This window comes from Coloeus monedula (genome assembly GCF_965178545.1).
Source record: "Coloeus monedula genome assembly, chromosome: 27".
Lineage (NCBI taxonomy): Eukaryota > Metazoa > Chordata > Aves > Passeriformes > Corvidae > Coloeus > Coloeus monedula.
In genome coordinates, this window is record NC_138807.1 from 4,932,774 (window position 1) to 4,946,825 (window position 14,052).

At 59.0% G+C, this 14,052-nt stretch overlaps 1 protein-coding gene across 3 annotated transcripts in view; it reads right to left on the minus strand.

Moving 5' to 3' along the window:
- The window catches only part of GATAD2A (GATA zinc finger domain containing 2A), a 46,139-nt gene extending 34,476 nt beyond the window's left edge, over window positions 1-11,663 (minus strand). For 2 of the 3 annotated variants that reach the window (XM_082297929.1, XM_082297928.1), the window contains exon 1: window positions 899-1,302. In XM_082297929.1, coding sequence (XP_082154055.1) covers window positions 899-1,083 — 185 coding nt within the window. In that variant the 5' untranslated portion in view covers window positions 1,084-1,302. Of the gene's footprint in view, window positions 1-898; window positions 1,303-11,620 lie in introns of those variants that run through there. The other variant, XM_082297930.1, reaches the window with a different exon arrangement.
- Window positions 11,664-14,052: the final 2,389 nt, after the last annotated feature.

The following is a 14,052-nucleotide window of genomic DNA, read 5'->3' on the forward strand; positions in this document are numbered from 1 at the left end:
CTGGTTGCCCGCAATTCCCGGTTTCCCTTTGCCCACCGCGTGCTGTGCGGGGCCGCTCCCCGCGGCTTGTCCCGCATCCCGCGGAGCCCCGGGATCGCCGGTACAGCCCGGGCAGCGCATCCCGGTGCGGATCCCGGTGCGGATCCCGGTGCGGATCCCGGTCCGGCCCCGTCCCCGGAGGCGCAGGAAGGGCGGCCGGGGACTCTTATTGTGACACGGCCCCGGCCCGGCCCGGCCGCACGGCCCGGCCGCGGCCACCGCGGGGCTCGGGCACCGGGGGGCACCGGGGGGCACCGGGGGGGACACGGGGGGGAATCGCGAGTTTGGACAGCGGGGGCTGGCTCGAGGAGGGTGCGGGTGATTGGGGGGTGATTGGGAGGTGACCGCGAGTGACCAGCGGTGACCGGGGGAGGGGGGGGGGTTCAGGGGGTCCCCGCGGGTCCGGCCCCGCCACCGAGCGCGGGGGGCAGCGGGACCGGGGAGCGCGCGGGCGGCGGCGGCGGAGGAGGAGGAGAAGGAGGAGGAGGAGGAGGAGGAGGAAGAGGAGGAAGAGGAGGAAGAGGAAGCAGCCCGGCGGAAAGCCCGCAGCAACTTTCCGAAACAAAAGCCGGCGGCGCCCCGGGGCGCTCGGCGGGGGCGAAGTTTGGGGTTCCCGGGGGGAAGCGGCCCCGTTGCCCCCGTTCTGCCCCCGCTCGCTCCGGCCCCGGCCGCCCGTGAGCCCCGAGCCGCGGCCAGCGGGACTTTGCACTTTCCGGGCTCCCCGCACGGCCGGGCTCTGCCGGAACTTCGCCGGGAGCTCTCCCGCATGCCGGCCGCTGCACTCCCGCAACGCCGGCGGCTCCGCTCGCTCCGTACCGGAGACAATAAACCCCGGGAGAACTTTTAATCGCGAACTCACACGGCGCTGCTCCGGCAGCTCCCCGCCGCTCCGGCCGCATCCGCGCCGAGCCCGCCCCGCTCTCCCGGCTCCGCTCCGCTCTCCCCTCCGCTGTCCCCGCTGCTCTCCCGCTTGTTCCGGGGCTCTCCCGGCGGATCCCGTGGCGGCCGCGGCTCCCGGTGCCAAATAATGCGCCCCTCACACATGGAGTCGCGGCGTCACCGGGCGAGCATGCGCGGGGCGGGGCGGCCAAGCGGCGGCGGGGCCGGTGGCGGGGCCGGCGGCGGGGCCGGCGTTGAGGACAGCGTGGGGACAGCGAGGGGACAGCGCTGAGGACAGCGAGCACGGCCTGGGGACGGCGGGGCGACAGCGAGGGGACAGCGAGGGGACAGCGCCGGGGCAGGGCCCGCGCCCCTCACGGCGCAGCGGCCGCCGCCGCTTCCGGGCGCGGCGCGGGGGGAGCCAGGTTTGTGTCGCGGGCCGCCATTGGCCGCGGGGGTCGCGCGGCCGATGTGACGAGGGCGTTCATTGGCTGGAGGAGCGGGCGGGGGGCGCGCGGGCCGCGCCGCGCCGTGAGGGGCCACGTGGAGGAGCGGGGACAGCGAGGGGACGGTGAGGGGACGGAGAGGGGACGGAGAGGGGACGGAGAGGGGAGAGAGAGAGGACGGTGAGGGGATGGCGAGGGGACGGAGAGGGGACGGAGAGGGGACAGCGGGGGCATGGAGAGGGGACGGTGAGGGAACGGAGAGGGGACAGAGAGGGGAGAGAGAGAGGACGGTGAGGGGATGGCGAGGGGACGGAGAGGGGACGGAGAGGGGACAGCGGGGGCATGGAGAGGGGACGGTGAGGGAACGGAGAGGGGACAGAGAGGGGAGAGAGAGAGGACGGTGAGGGGATGGCGAGGGGACGGAGAGGGGACAGCGGGGGGATGGAGCGGGGACAGCGGGGAGATGGAGAGGGGACAGCGGGGGGATGGAGCGGGGACAGCGGGGGGACGGTGAAGGGACAGCGGGGAGATGGAGAGGGGACAGCGGGGGGATGGAGAGGGGACAGCGGGGGGACGGTGAAGGGACAGCGGGGAGATGGAGAGGGGACAGCGGGGGGATGGAGAGGGGACAGCGGGGGCATGGAGAGGGGACAGCGGGGAGATGGAGAGGGGACAGCGGGGGCATGGAGAGGGGACAGCGGGGGCATGGAGAGGGGACAGCGGGGGCATGGAGAGGGGACAGCGGGGAGATGGAGAGGGGACAGCGGGGGGATGGAGAGGGGACAGCGGGGGGACGGCGGCGGGGGCCGCTGGAGGAGGCGGAGAGCGGCCGCGGGAGGCACCGGGACCGGGGGCAGGGCGCGGTTCCGCTGCCATCCCAAAACATTCCCCGCTCCCAAAAAAGCTCCGCAGCGCCGGGAACGCCGCTCCCCGCAGCCTCCAAATCGTCCCGGAGAATTCCCCCCCCCCCCCCCAGATCCCAGGAAATTCCCCCCCCAGATCCCGGCTCCGGGATGGCGCAGGGAAAAAAGAGTTTTCCAGGGAAGCTTTGCAGGAGCCGGATCCAAACTCGCGAATTTCAGTTCTTTTACACCAAATTAACGGCGGAAGGAATTCGGAGCTGTGTTAATAATTATTATTATTATTATTAATTATTATTTATCATTATTATTCCCGATTCCCAGATCCCTGGGATGCTTTTCCAACTAATTCCCGTTTTTTCCCTCACCCTCCTGTTGTCACAACATCAAAATCAACCCCTAAAGCCCCCAAATTCCAGGATTTTTTAGCAGGAGAGCCCCAAAACCACCTCTTTTCCCAAGTTTTTTTTGGGATGGGGGCTCTTGGCTCCCAAGGCTTTCCCTAAAACCACTCCCAGCTTGATAATTCCCATTTTCCTCCCTAAAGGACGCAGCTTTGGGCTCCACGCTCCCTGGTTTGAGGGGAAATCGCCGGGAATTCGGGAAGGAAATTCCACCCCCTGGGATAATTAGGGATGGGCTGGGGTTTTTTTGGGGATTTCAGGATGGAATTGCGGCGCTGGGAGGGAATTTACGGATCCTGTGGGACTTCCATCCCTGTTTCCCACCCCATATTCCAACCCCAAGGAATTCCAAGTGTCCCTGAGCCTTTTCCCCCCATCCAGCACATCCCAAATGGTTTTTTTTTTTCCATGAGAAACCATGGAAAACCCTTTATCCAAAGGCACAGGAATGAATCCCAAACTTCCCCCCCTCCCTTCCCACACAGCAGATCCAGGGAAAACCCAGCAGGATTTTGGAGGAGTTGGGATTTGGGGCAGAATTCCGGAGGGATCCCAGATTCAGGATAAACAGGAGCTGCCACTTTTGGGATGCAAAGAGCCAGACCAGGAATGAATCCATGGAATTCATCCCAGTTTTCATGGAAAACACCCAGGGAGAGAAGGGCCTAAAATGTGATCACGGAATTCCCAATCCCAAAAGAGAATCCTGGGAATCTGCTGATCCCAGGACAGGCCCAGGGATTCATTCCCAGAGGGAATTCCGTGAACAAACCCCTGATCCAAAGGGAAAACTCTGGAGAATTCCCGTGGGATTGGAATTTGGGAGCTTCTCCCCACAACAAATCTCACTTTTCCCTTGGAATATTCCCAAAATTCCCTTCCATCCAGACCCTCTGGCCTGTTTTTCCCATCTCATCCTGGCGTGATCCAGCAAAACAGAAAATCCAGGAGCTCTCCCTGTTTTCCCTGAGGCTGGGATGCTTTTCCAGGCCTGGGATATCCCGGAATGCTTTTCCAGAACTTTCCCATCCTGGAATTCTGCCAGGAGCTCTCCGGGTGCTCCCTGAGCCATCCCAAATCCAAGTTTTAGGGATTCATTTTACTCCTGTTTCCTTCTCTTCGTGGATTCAAAACCTCTGGAATGAGGAATTCCCGCTCATCCCGGGCTCTGCACCCTGGAATTCCAAGCAGGGATGAGGGAAAATTGAAAACAGGAGCTGAAAGCTTGGGAATTTTTGGCATTTTGGATCAAAACCTCCGCTTGGAATCAGCCCATTCCCTAAAAATCCAAGGTTTCCCTCATTTTTCAGCCATTTGGGATGAAATATCCCAAATTTTGGGACGAAGGAGAGCGGAAAATTCCAGATGTTTTGGGAAAGCTTTTTCCTGCTCCGGGATTTTGGGAACAATCCCAAAACTTGGGATTTTTAAAACTGAATTTTCAGGTTGGGAGAGTTCAAAGTGGAAGAATTCCAAGGATTTTTTTTTTTTTTTTCCATAGGATTTGTGGTTATCTTCCCAAAGAATCTTGGGAATGGCAGGAGCTCGTTATTAATCGTTATTAATTAATTGTTATTAATCGTTATGAATCAGCTCCCAAAGCCTTTCCCAGTTCCAAACCCGGCCTGGAAAATCCCAATCCAGGGAGGGATTTATCCCCACAATCGCAAATCCCGGGATTCCGAGGGAACTGGGAATCTTTCCTGAGGTAAATGAGAGAATTCCAGGGAAATTCCTGAGATTTTGAGCAATTCCCAGGAATTCCTCCCCTCAATCCAGCAGCACATTCCCGAGGGAGGTCGGGGCTGGCACAATCCAGGATTTGGGAAAATATTCCCAAATATTTTTCCACAGATTGGGAATTCTGGGATCAGATTTTAGGGAATACTCTCCCAGGAAATTCCCTCTCCCCGGGATCCTTCGGGATGGGGCAGATCCTGCGTTAATTCCAAGCCCTGCCCATGGAAAAGCTGCTTTTTCCAAGGAAAACGGCTCCAAAATCCCTCAAAAAAACCCCTTTGGAATTCCTTGGAATATCCACACAAGAATTCCCGGTGCTCCAAGCCCTTCCTGCCTGGATTAAAGTCGTTTTTAGTGGAATTTCCTGGAATTTTCCTGGATTTTTTGTTACCTTTTTGCCTCGAGCTGGGCTTGAATTTAAAGCTGGGCTTAAGTTCAGGACCCAAATCCAGGTCCTGGAAGGGGAGAGGGAGCAGGGAAAGAACGGGAATCAATCCCAGGAATTTCCCAAGAGGGAAAAATGAACTTGGAACAGGTCAGAATCCAAGAAAAGGCAGGAAAAGAGGGGAAAAAAGCAGGAATTTGGGATAAACCCCACCCAGGATAAAGTGAAGTTCTCAAGATTCCCTCACAAAAGCCGGGAATGTTCCTCAGAGCTGTGGAATATTGCCTGGATATTCCCGGTTTTTCCAGGGATCAGCATTCCTGTCACATCCCAAATCTTCTGTGCCACTTCCTGGCTGAAAATTCCATGGATTCCACTTAAAAATCCCGTGGATTCCAATTCAAAATTCCATCGATTCTAATTCCTGTCAAGCCCAGCCGGATCTGCGCTTCCCAAAGAATTCCTTGGGAATTTCCTCAGGGAATAAATCCCGGAATTCGTGATCCTGATGCTTCAAGGCTGGATTATTCCGGGATTATGGATTTTCCTGGGATGAATCCTTGCCAGGCCCCAGGATGTGCCTTTGGAAGAGGCTTTCAAATCCCACTGAAATCCAAAATCTGGGAAAGCCCGGATTTATTTCCCAAATAAATCCACTGGAAGTTTTGTTAGTCCCAGTTTTTGGGAATGTGCCTTTTCCCCAAGGATTTTCACTTCTCCAGCCTTTTTTACTCCAAGCTTTATTCCCGTTTTTCCTGCTGGGGAGGAGTTGATTCTCAGCACGTTAAAAATGCTGGGATTTTTCCCGAAATCCCTGCTAATTCCAGGAATCCCTGGAGTCCCCTCCCCATTCCATGCCGGGTCATTCCCTAAATTCCTTTTCCTGCTCCAGAATTCATTCCTTCCTCAATTTCCATTTTGTGGGATCATCACCGAGTTATTTCCATCTATTCCCAGTTTTTCCCAGCAAATTTCCAGGGAAAAATATTCCCAAAGCACCTCAGGAGTTCACAGCAATCCTGGATCTGAATCCCAAAATTCCGAGAGCGCCTTCCCAGAATCTTTTTGGTGGAAAATCCCAGGATTTTGGGGGGGGGTAAGGGGGTTAATTCCAAATAATTTTATGTTTCACCAGTTGCAGCTGTGGTTTTCCTGGGATTTTTCCTGCTGGGAATGCAGGGAGTGGGAAGGAGCAACAGGGAGGATTTGGGAAGCTGGGATCCAGGCTGGAGAGTGAATCCCAAATATTCCTACAGGGGAGGAAGAGCCTGGGACTCCTGGAAAAATTCCATGGATGCCATCCCAAAGCTGGGAAAATTCTATGGATATCACCCCAAGTTGGAAAAATTCCATGGATATCGCCCCAAAACTGGGAAAATCCCACCCAAAACTGAGGCACCTCTGCTTTCCCAGGAAGAGGAGGAAGAGGATCCTTCATCCCGCAATTCCAAGCCCCGGAATTCTGTGGGAATTCTGTGGGAATTCTGTGGGAATTCCAGGAGAAGGAGAGGCTGAGGTTCCCCAGCATCGTGTCCCGGGAGGAAGGAAATTCCTGACTTCCCATTTATGCCAGAGAAATCCTGGAATAGGAACCCAGGCGGCTGCACTTGGCAGAGGATTATCCCAAAATTCCAAAGATAAATTCGGGATTAGAGGAAAAAAAAAAAGCATAATTTGAGAGCTAAAAAGAAACCAACCCCAAATGTGGTTTTCTGCCAGGTTTTATCCTGATCCCATTTTCTTGGGATCCTCTGGATCCAAATCCCAGATGTTGCCAGCAAATCCCACTTTTTTCTCTACCCTCCATGGAATTTCTGTGTCCTGGAATTCCAGCCCTCATCCCAAATCCCTCTCCAGCTCTCCTGGAGCCCCTTTAGGCTCTGGAAGCAGCTCCAAGGTTTCCCTGGAGTTTCCCTTCTCCCATTTCCTGGGACACTTCCAGGGATCCAGGGGCAGCCACGGATTCCTTGGACAGAATTCCAGCCCACTGGAAGTGCTCAGATCCTCTCCTGGAAATGGGAACATCCTGGGATGGGAGAGATCCCAAAGTTTTTACAACTCCTTTAGGACTCCTCCTCCAGCTCATCCCAGTTTTTTTCCCAGCCCTCATTCCAGAGGCTCCCGCCTCTCCCAGGGAATATTTTGGGGATCTCCCCGCTCTTCCCTCAGGAACGCTGCCAAAAATGTGCTGGAGGGCAGGGATAGGTGGGATTTGGGGAAGAATTCCTGCTGGGGAGGGGTTGGGATGGAATTCCCAAAGGAGCTGTGGATTCCCCATCCATCCCTGGAATGTCCAAAGAAATGGGAGAAGGGAAACTCCAGGGAAACCTTGGAGCTGCTTCCAGAGGCTGAAGGGGCTCCAGGAGAGCTGGAGAGGGATTTGGGAGAAGGGCTGGAATTCCAGGACACAGGGAATGGGTTTAAACTGGGAAAGGGGAATTTGGATGGGATTTTGGGAAGGAATTCCTGGCGGGGAGGGGCTGGGATGGAATTCCCTGGATCCCTGGAATGTCCAAGGCCAGGCTGGAACAATCTGGGATCGTGGAAGGTGTGGGGGTGGGGCTGGGTGATCCTTCAGCTCCTTCCATCCCAAACCATGCCAGGATTCCAGGAATAAATCCTTTGGGATGCCCGTTTTCCATGGATTCCCCAAACTGCAGCTGGAAATCTCGGGATGGGATGGGATCGATGCCCTTGGGCCCTTCCTGAGGGTCAGGGACACCCAAATCCTACCCTAAACCCCCCCAAATCCTTGGATTTCGTGCCTCCATCCCAAGGTTTAACACCTCTCCCCCTCTCCATGGAAACTGGGATCGTTAATTCCGGATCAAAACTTATCCCAAGCGGCTTCCCAAGGAAAAGAGGCTGAGTTTGGGGGATTTTATCCCAAATTTTCCCATCTCCAGCCCCCACCTCGCTGCTCCCGGACAAGCCAGGAGCTGCAAGCCCCTCTGGAATTGCCCCTGGCAGCAGGAGATGGGAATTTTCCAAGGATTTGGGGATTTTTAGGAGCATAAAAATGGGAATTTCAGCTCCACCTGTGGGATAACATCACCGGATTTATTCCCTGCAAGACGCAGCTCCAGATTTGTCCTTAAACTCTTCAAAAAACTTCTTCTCCCAGCCTTTTTTGGGAGGAAAAAAAGCCAAATCTACATTTTAAAAGCCAACTTCCCGCTAAAAACATGGATTTTCCTTCCCACAACTCCAGTTTTCTGTCCTAAAACCCGATTTTCCTCTCCCAAAACTCGATTTTCCTTCCTAAAACTCTTCTTTTTTCTCCTAAAACTCATTTTTTTTTCTCCCAAAACACAGTTGTCCTTCCTAAAACTCCCTTTTCCTCTCCCAAAACTCCTAAAATTGGAGAACCCTGAAATATTCCCCACATTTTCTTGGCATTTGCTGCAGCTTTGTGCTCAGCAAATCCCAATCCTCAAGTTTTTAAGGAGTTTTCATTCAAACAAAGTAACTTTTCCTTCAATTTTAGCAAAACCAGAAGTTTCCCCCCCCCCACACACCTTTTTCCCATCGAGAATTCACTCCTGCCTCAAAATTTGTGAATTTCCTCAATCCTGAGATCCTGAAATTTTGCCAACAGCCTCCCTAAAAATAAAAAAATCCTAAAATCCGATTTTTCGAAGAAAAGAGTGGAAAGAGGAGGGGGAAAGAGGGGAAATCCAGAAATAATGGGGGTTTTTGCAACCCTCTCGAGGCGCAGCAGAGCTCAGGGTGAGAACCACACACACGAGAGCGATTTCACACCCCCCCAGCAGCGCAGCCCCCAAACCGCCAGGAAATCCTAAAAAAAGCCGGGGCGAGGCCGAGGGAAATGGGGTGAAAATGAAAGGGAATTGTCTGGTGCTGATGGCGGCACTTGGAATTCGCAATTCCCGAGGGATGCGGCCCCGGAGCGGCTCCATTTTAAAGCCCCGGTTGGGATTGTCCCAAGGGATTGGACCCTCCCGGCCCGCGGGTTTGGGATGGAGCCCCGGGAATCACCACAGACCCCTGGGATTTGGGATGGAGCCCCGGGATTTGGGATGGAGCCCCGGGAATCACCACAGACCCCTGGATTTGGGATGGAGCCCCGGGAATCACCACAGACCCCTGGGATTTGGGATGGAGCCCCGGGATTTGGGATGGAGCCCCGGGAATCACCACAGACCCTGGGATTTGGGATCCTGGATTTCACAGACCCCTGGGATTTGGGATGGAGTCCCGGGAATCACCACAGACCCCTGGATTTGGGATGGAGCCCCAGGAATCACCACAGACCCCTGGGTTTGGGATGGAGTCCCGGGAATCACCACAGACCCCTGGATTTGGGATGGAGCCCCAGGAATCACCACAGACCCCTGGGATTTGGGATGGAGCCCCAGGAATCTCCACAGATCCCCGGGATTTGGGATCCTGGATTTCACACAGACCCCTGGGATTTGGGATGGAGTCCCGGGAATCATCACAGACCCCTGGATTTGGGATGGAGTCCCGGGAATCACCACAGACCCCTGGGTTTGGGATGGATCCTGGATTTCACACAGACCCCTGGGATTTGGGATGGAGTCCCGGGAATCATCACAGACCCCTGGGATTTGGGATGGAGTCCCGGGAATCACCACAGACCCCTGGGATTTGGGATCCTGGATTTCACACAGACCCCTGGGATTTGGGATGGATCCTGGATTTCACCCAGATCCCTGGGATTCACTGCAGCCCCCCAGTTTTTGGGATGGACCCTGGATTTCACTCTCATCCCTGGGATTTCACACAGACCCCCAGGATTTGGGATGGATCCCCGGGAATCACCACAGATCCCTGGAATTCACCTCAGACCCCCAGATCCTCCTGCGGAGCCTCAGGTTTTCCAGCAGATCCTCGGGATATCCCACAGGCCCTCAAGTTTTAGGGAAAACCCCTGGATTTTGGGGGTTTGGGACAATCCCTGAGGTTCTGTCCCAGCCCCTCGGGTTTTCCAGTGGATCCCCAGCTTTTCCTGCAGACCCTCAAGTTTTGGGGCAGATCCCCAGGATTCAGGGCAGACCCTCGGAGTTTTGAGGAACAGACTCCCGAGTTTTCCAGCAAACCTTTGGATTGTCCCACAGACCTCAAGAGTTTTGCTCCAGAACCCCAGGTTTTCCAGGAGAATCCTGGGATTTGGGACAAACCCTCAGGATTTCCTGCAGAGTCTCAAGTTTTAGGGAAAACCCCTGGATTTTGGCACAGACCCTCAGGTTTTGCTCCAAAGCCCTGGGTTTTCCAGCAGACCCCTGAGTTTTCCAACAGATCATCAGGTTTTGGGACAGACCCCCGAGTTTTCCAGCAGAACCCCAAGTTTTCCAGCGGATCCCCGTCTTTCCTTTCACACCCTCAGATTTTAGGCCAAACCTTCAGATTTCACCCCAGACCCTCGACTTTTCCCTGGGGTTTTCCAGCAGATTCCCAGCTTTACCCTCAAATCCCCACGGCTTTTCCCAAACCCCTCAGCTTTCCCCCAAACGCTTCAGCTTTTCCTCAAACCCCTCAGCTTTTCCCAAATCCCTCAGCTTTTCCCTCAAATCCCCCAACTTCTTCCTCAACCCCCTCAACTTTCCCTCAAACCCCTCAGCTTTTCCCAAATCCCTCAACTTTTCCCTCAAACCCCTCAGCTTTTCCCAAATCCCTCAGCTTTTCCCTCAAGTCCCTCAACTTTTCCTCAACCCCCTCAGCTTTTCCCTCAAACCCCTCAGCTTTTCCCAAATCCCTCAACTTTTCCCTCAAACCCCTCAGCTTTTCCCTCAAGTCCCTCAACTTTTCCTCAACCCCCTCAGCTTTTCCCTCAAACCCCTCAGCTTTTCCCTCAAACCCCTCAGCTTTTCCCTCAAACCCCTCAGCTTTTCCCTCAAACCCCTCAACTCTTCCCAAATCCCTCAGCTTTTCCCAAGTCCCTCACTTTCCCCTCAAACCCCCTCACTTTTCCCCGAACCCCCTCAGCTTTCCCCAAACCCCCTCAGCTTTCCCCTCAATTTCTTCCCCAAGCCCTCCTCTCTCCCAGCCGAGCTCCTTCTATCCCCGCACAGCCCCGCGTTTCCCCGCCCCGTGCCCAAAACTTTATCCCGGTTTCCGGAGTGCCACTTGGGCTCCTCACGCACTCACACTCACTCACACCCTCACACTCACGGGGGACACCCACGCCGCTGTCCCCAAGGCTCCGCTGGCTCTGGGGTGGCTGTGGGGGGGGCTCCCTCAGGGCCCGCCCTCAGCGCGGAGCTCCCCGCGGCCCGGTGGCCCCGAGCCGTGGCCTGGTGGCCCCGGTGGCCCCGGCGGTGGCCCGTCCCCTCCCCCACTCCCCTCCCCCGCCTTCCCAAGGCTCTGGCACCAATAATCCGCCTTTGCTGACATGCTCTGGTGGCTGTGCCTATCGGGCAACTCCCAGGATGCACTCCCGCTCCTCCCTGGCACCCCCTCACCCGTGCCCACCCTCCCTTCGGACTTCCCAACCTTTTCTCTTTTTTTTTTTTTTTTTTTGGCTTTTTTTTTTTTTTATTATCCACCCCCCCACACACACACACCCGGCCGTACTTCCCTACCCCCCCCCGTGAACCCCCCCCGCGCTTTCGCGCTCTCCCTCACCCCAAATCCCCGCGTCCCTCAAGGGGTCCCCCCTCACCATGGCCGGGTTCGCCCCCTCCTTTCTCCCCTCACGGCCGTGCCCCCCTCTCGCCCCACACAAACCCTGCACCCCACCCCCCCCCTCCCCCGCCAGTTCTCCCTCCCGGCCGCTCCCCCCGTTGCCCCGAGCGCCCCTCGAGGGAAGGGGGGGTGTGTGTGGGGGGGTTTCCCCTGTCCCCGTCCCCCGGGGGGGGCTCGTGGGGCGCGGGTGTCACTCACTGTCCGGAGCCCCCTCAGAGCCGCCTCCTCCTCCTCCTCAGCGGGGCCCGGCCCGGACTGGGGCCGTGGGGGGAGGGGAGGCGGCTCCCTCAGGTGGCCACTGACAGGAGGGGGGGGCGGGGGGGGTTGCGCGCGCAGGGGACCCGCCCCCCCCACCCGCCCCTCTTCCCCCCTCCCCCTCCGCCCCCTCCCCTCTCCCCCATTCCCTCCCCTGTGCCCCCCTTCCCCTCACGCCCCCCCCCCGCGGGACCCCCTCCGTTGCCAGGCAGATTTGGGACACCCTCGCGCCCGGCCACGCCCCCTGCCCAGGCCTGGGGCGCTGCGTTGGGTGGGTTTTTTTTTTAATCTTTAAACTAATGACTGACAGCCGCGCTGGCCAATGGAAAGGAAGGTTGCCCGCCCAGCGGCCAATCGGCGCGGAGAGCACACCGTAGCCTCGCCCCCGTAGTAGCAATGAGGGGAAAGAGGCGTGGTTTGGATTTTTTGACTGACGTGTAGATTGGCCAATCAGCGCCACGACCCCGCGGTGCGCGCCTCGCCCCCGCTGCGAGGGAGGAAAGGGGCGCGGTTTGAATTTGATTGACGCATGCGATACCAAATGGGAACTAGCGGACGCCCAGAGGCAGCCAATAGGAGCGCGGCCCGCGGGGAGAGGGCGGGGCGTGGGCGGGGCGGCGGGGCCGGGCCCGGCTCCTCCCGCCGGGTCCCCCCGGGGCCGGGCCGCGCGCGGCTCCTCCCGGGGCCGGCTGAGGTGATGCGCGGCCTGGGGAGGGGCCCGGCCGCCCGCCGCTCTTATCCGCCCGCGCAGGCCGCGCTGAGGCCGCAGATAGGGGGGGCCGGCGGGAGGAAGCGGGGGGGGGGAGGCACCGGGGGCCTGGCGGAGCCGGTTCTGCGGGGCGGGGTTGCGGCCGGGCCGGGTGAGGGCCGGGACTCGCGGCAGAGCCAGACGGGGCCGGGGGGGGTCAGGGGGAAACTGCACCGGGAGCCGCAGGAGTGACCGGGAGGAGGGGCAGGTCCCGGTCCCGGAGCAGCTCCAGGTGCCGCAGCAGCAGCCGGGGCAGGGTCGGGTCCCGGACCTGCAGTCCCAGCCGGTACCGAGGGCCGGGGATGAGATCCCGGTGCCGAGACCGAGAGCAGGGGCAGGTCCCGGTCCGGTAGCAGCTCCAAGCGATGCCGGGGGCGGAGATGAGCTCCCGGTCCGGTTCGGTGCCGGTACCGGGGGCAGGGCCCGGACCCGCAGGAGCAGCCGGGACCGGGGTAGGGACCGGGACCGGGGTAGGGACCGGTACCGGGGCAGGGATGAGGGCAGGGATGAGGTGCCGGTCCCGGGGGCAGGGATGAGGTCCCGATGCCGGTACCGGGGCAGGGATGAGGGCAGGGATGAGGTGCCGGTGCCGGTGCCGGTACCGGGGGCAGGGATGAGGTGCCGGTGCCGGTACCGGGGAGAGGGATGAGGTCCCGATGCCGGTACCGGGGGCAGGGATGAGGTCCCGGTACCGGGGGCAGGGATGAGGGCAGATGAGGTGCCGGTGCCGGTACCGGGGAGAGGGATGAGGTGCCGGTGCCGGTACCAGTACCAGGGATGAGGGCAGGGATGAGGTGCCGGTGCCGGTGCCGGGGGCAGGGATGAGGTCCCGGTGCCGGTACCGGGGGCAGGGATGAGGTGCCGGTGCCGGGGGCAGGGATGAGGTGCCGGTGCCGGTGCCGGGGGCAGGGATGAGGTCCCGGTGCCGGTACCGGGGGCAGGGATGAGGTGCCGGTGCCGGGGGCAGGGATGAGGTGCCGGTGCCGGTGCCGGTGCTGGTACCGGGGGCAGGGATGAGGGCAGGGATGAGGTGCCGGTGCCGGTACCGGGGGCAGGGATGAGGTGCCGGTGCCGGTACCGGGGGCAGGGATGAGGTGCCGGTGCCGGTACCGGGGGCAGGGATGAGGTGCCGGTGCCGGTGCCGGTACCGGGGGCAGGGATGAGGTGCCGGTGCCGGTACCGGGGGCAGGGATGAGGTGCCGGTGCCGGTACCGGGGGCAGGGATGAGGTGCCGGTGCCGGTGCCGGTACCGGGGGCAGGGATGAGGTGCCGGTGCCGGTACCGGGGGCAGGGATGAGGTGCCGGTGCCGGGCAGGTCCCCGCTCGTCCCCCGCGGGTCGGTGACTCAGGGGCCGATCGGGGTCAGAGGTGCCCGGTCCGGTCCGGCCGCTCCCACCGGGATCATTCCCGCACGGATTTGACCTTTGGGATCGTTCGGCATTTCCCGCACGGATTTAACCCCTGGAATTCCAGGGATGAGCCGAACCCGCCCGGTCCAGCCTTGGAGCCGGGAACAAAGGAATGAATAAAAGGAATTTTCTTCCATCAACTCCCTGGCTTCCCACAAAAACCGTTCTCGTTCCAGCCCCGAGCCTGCTGGAAAGCTCGGGAATTCCTGATCCAGCGT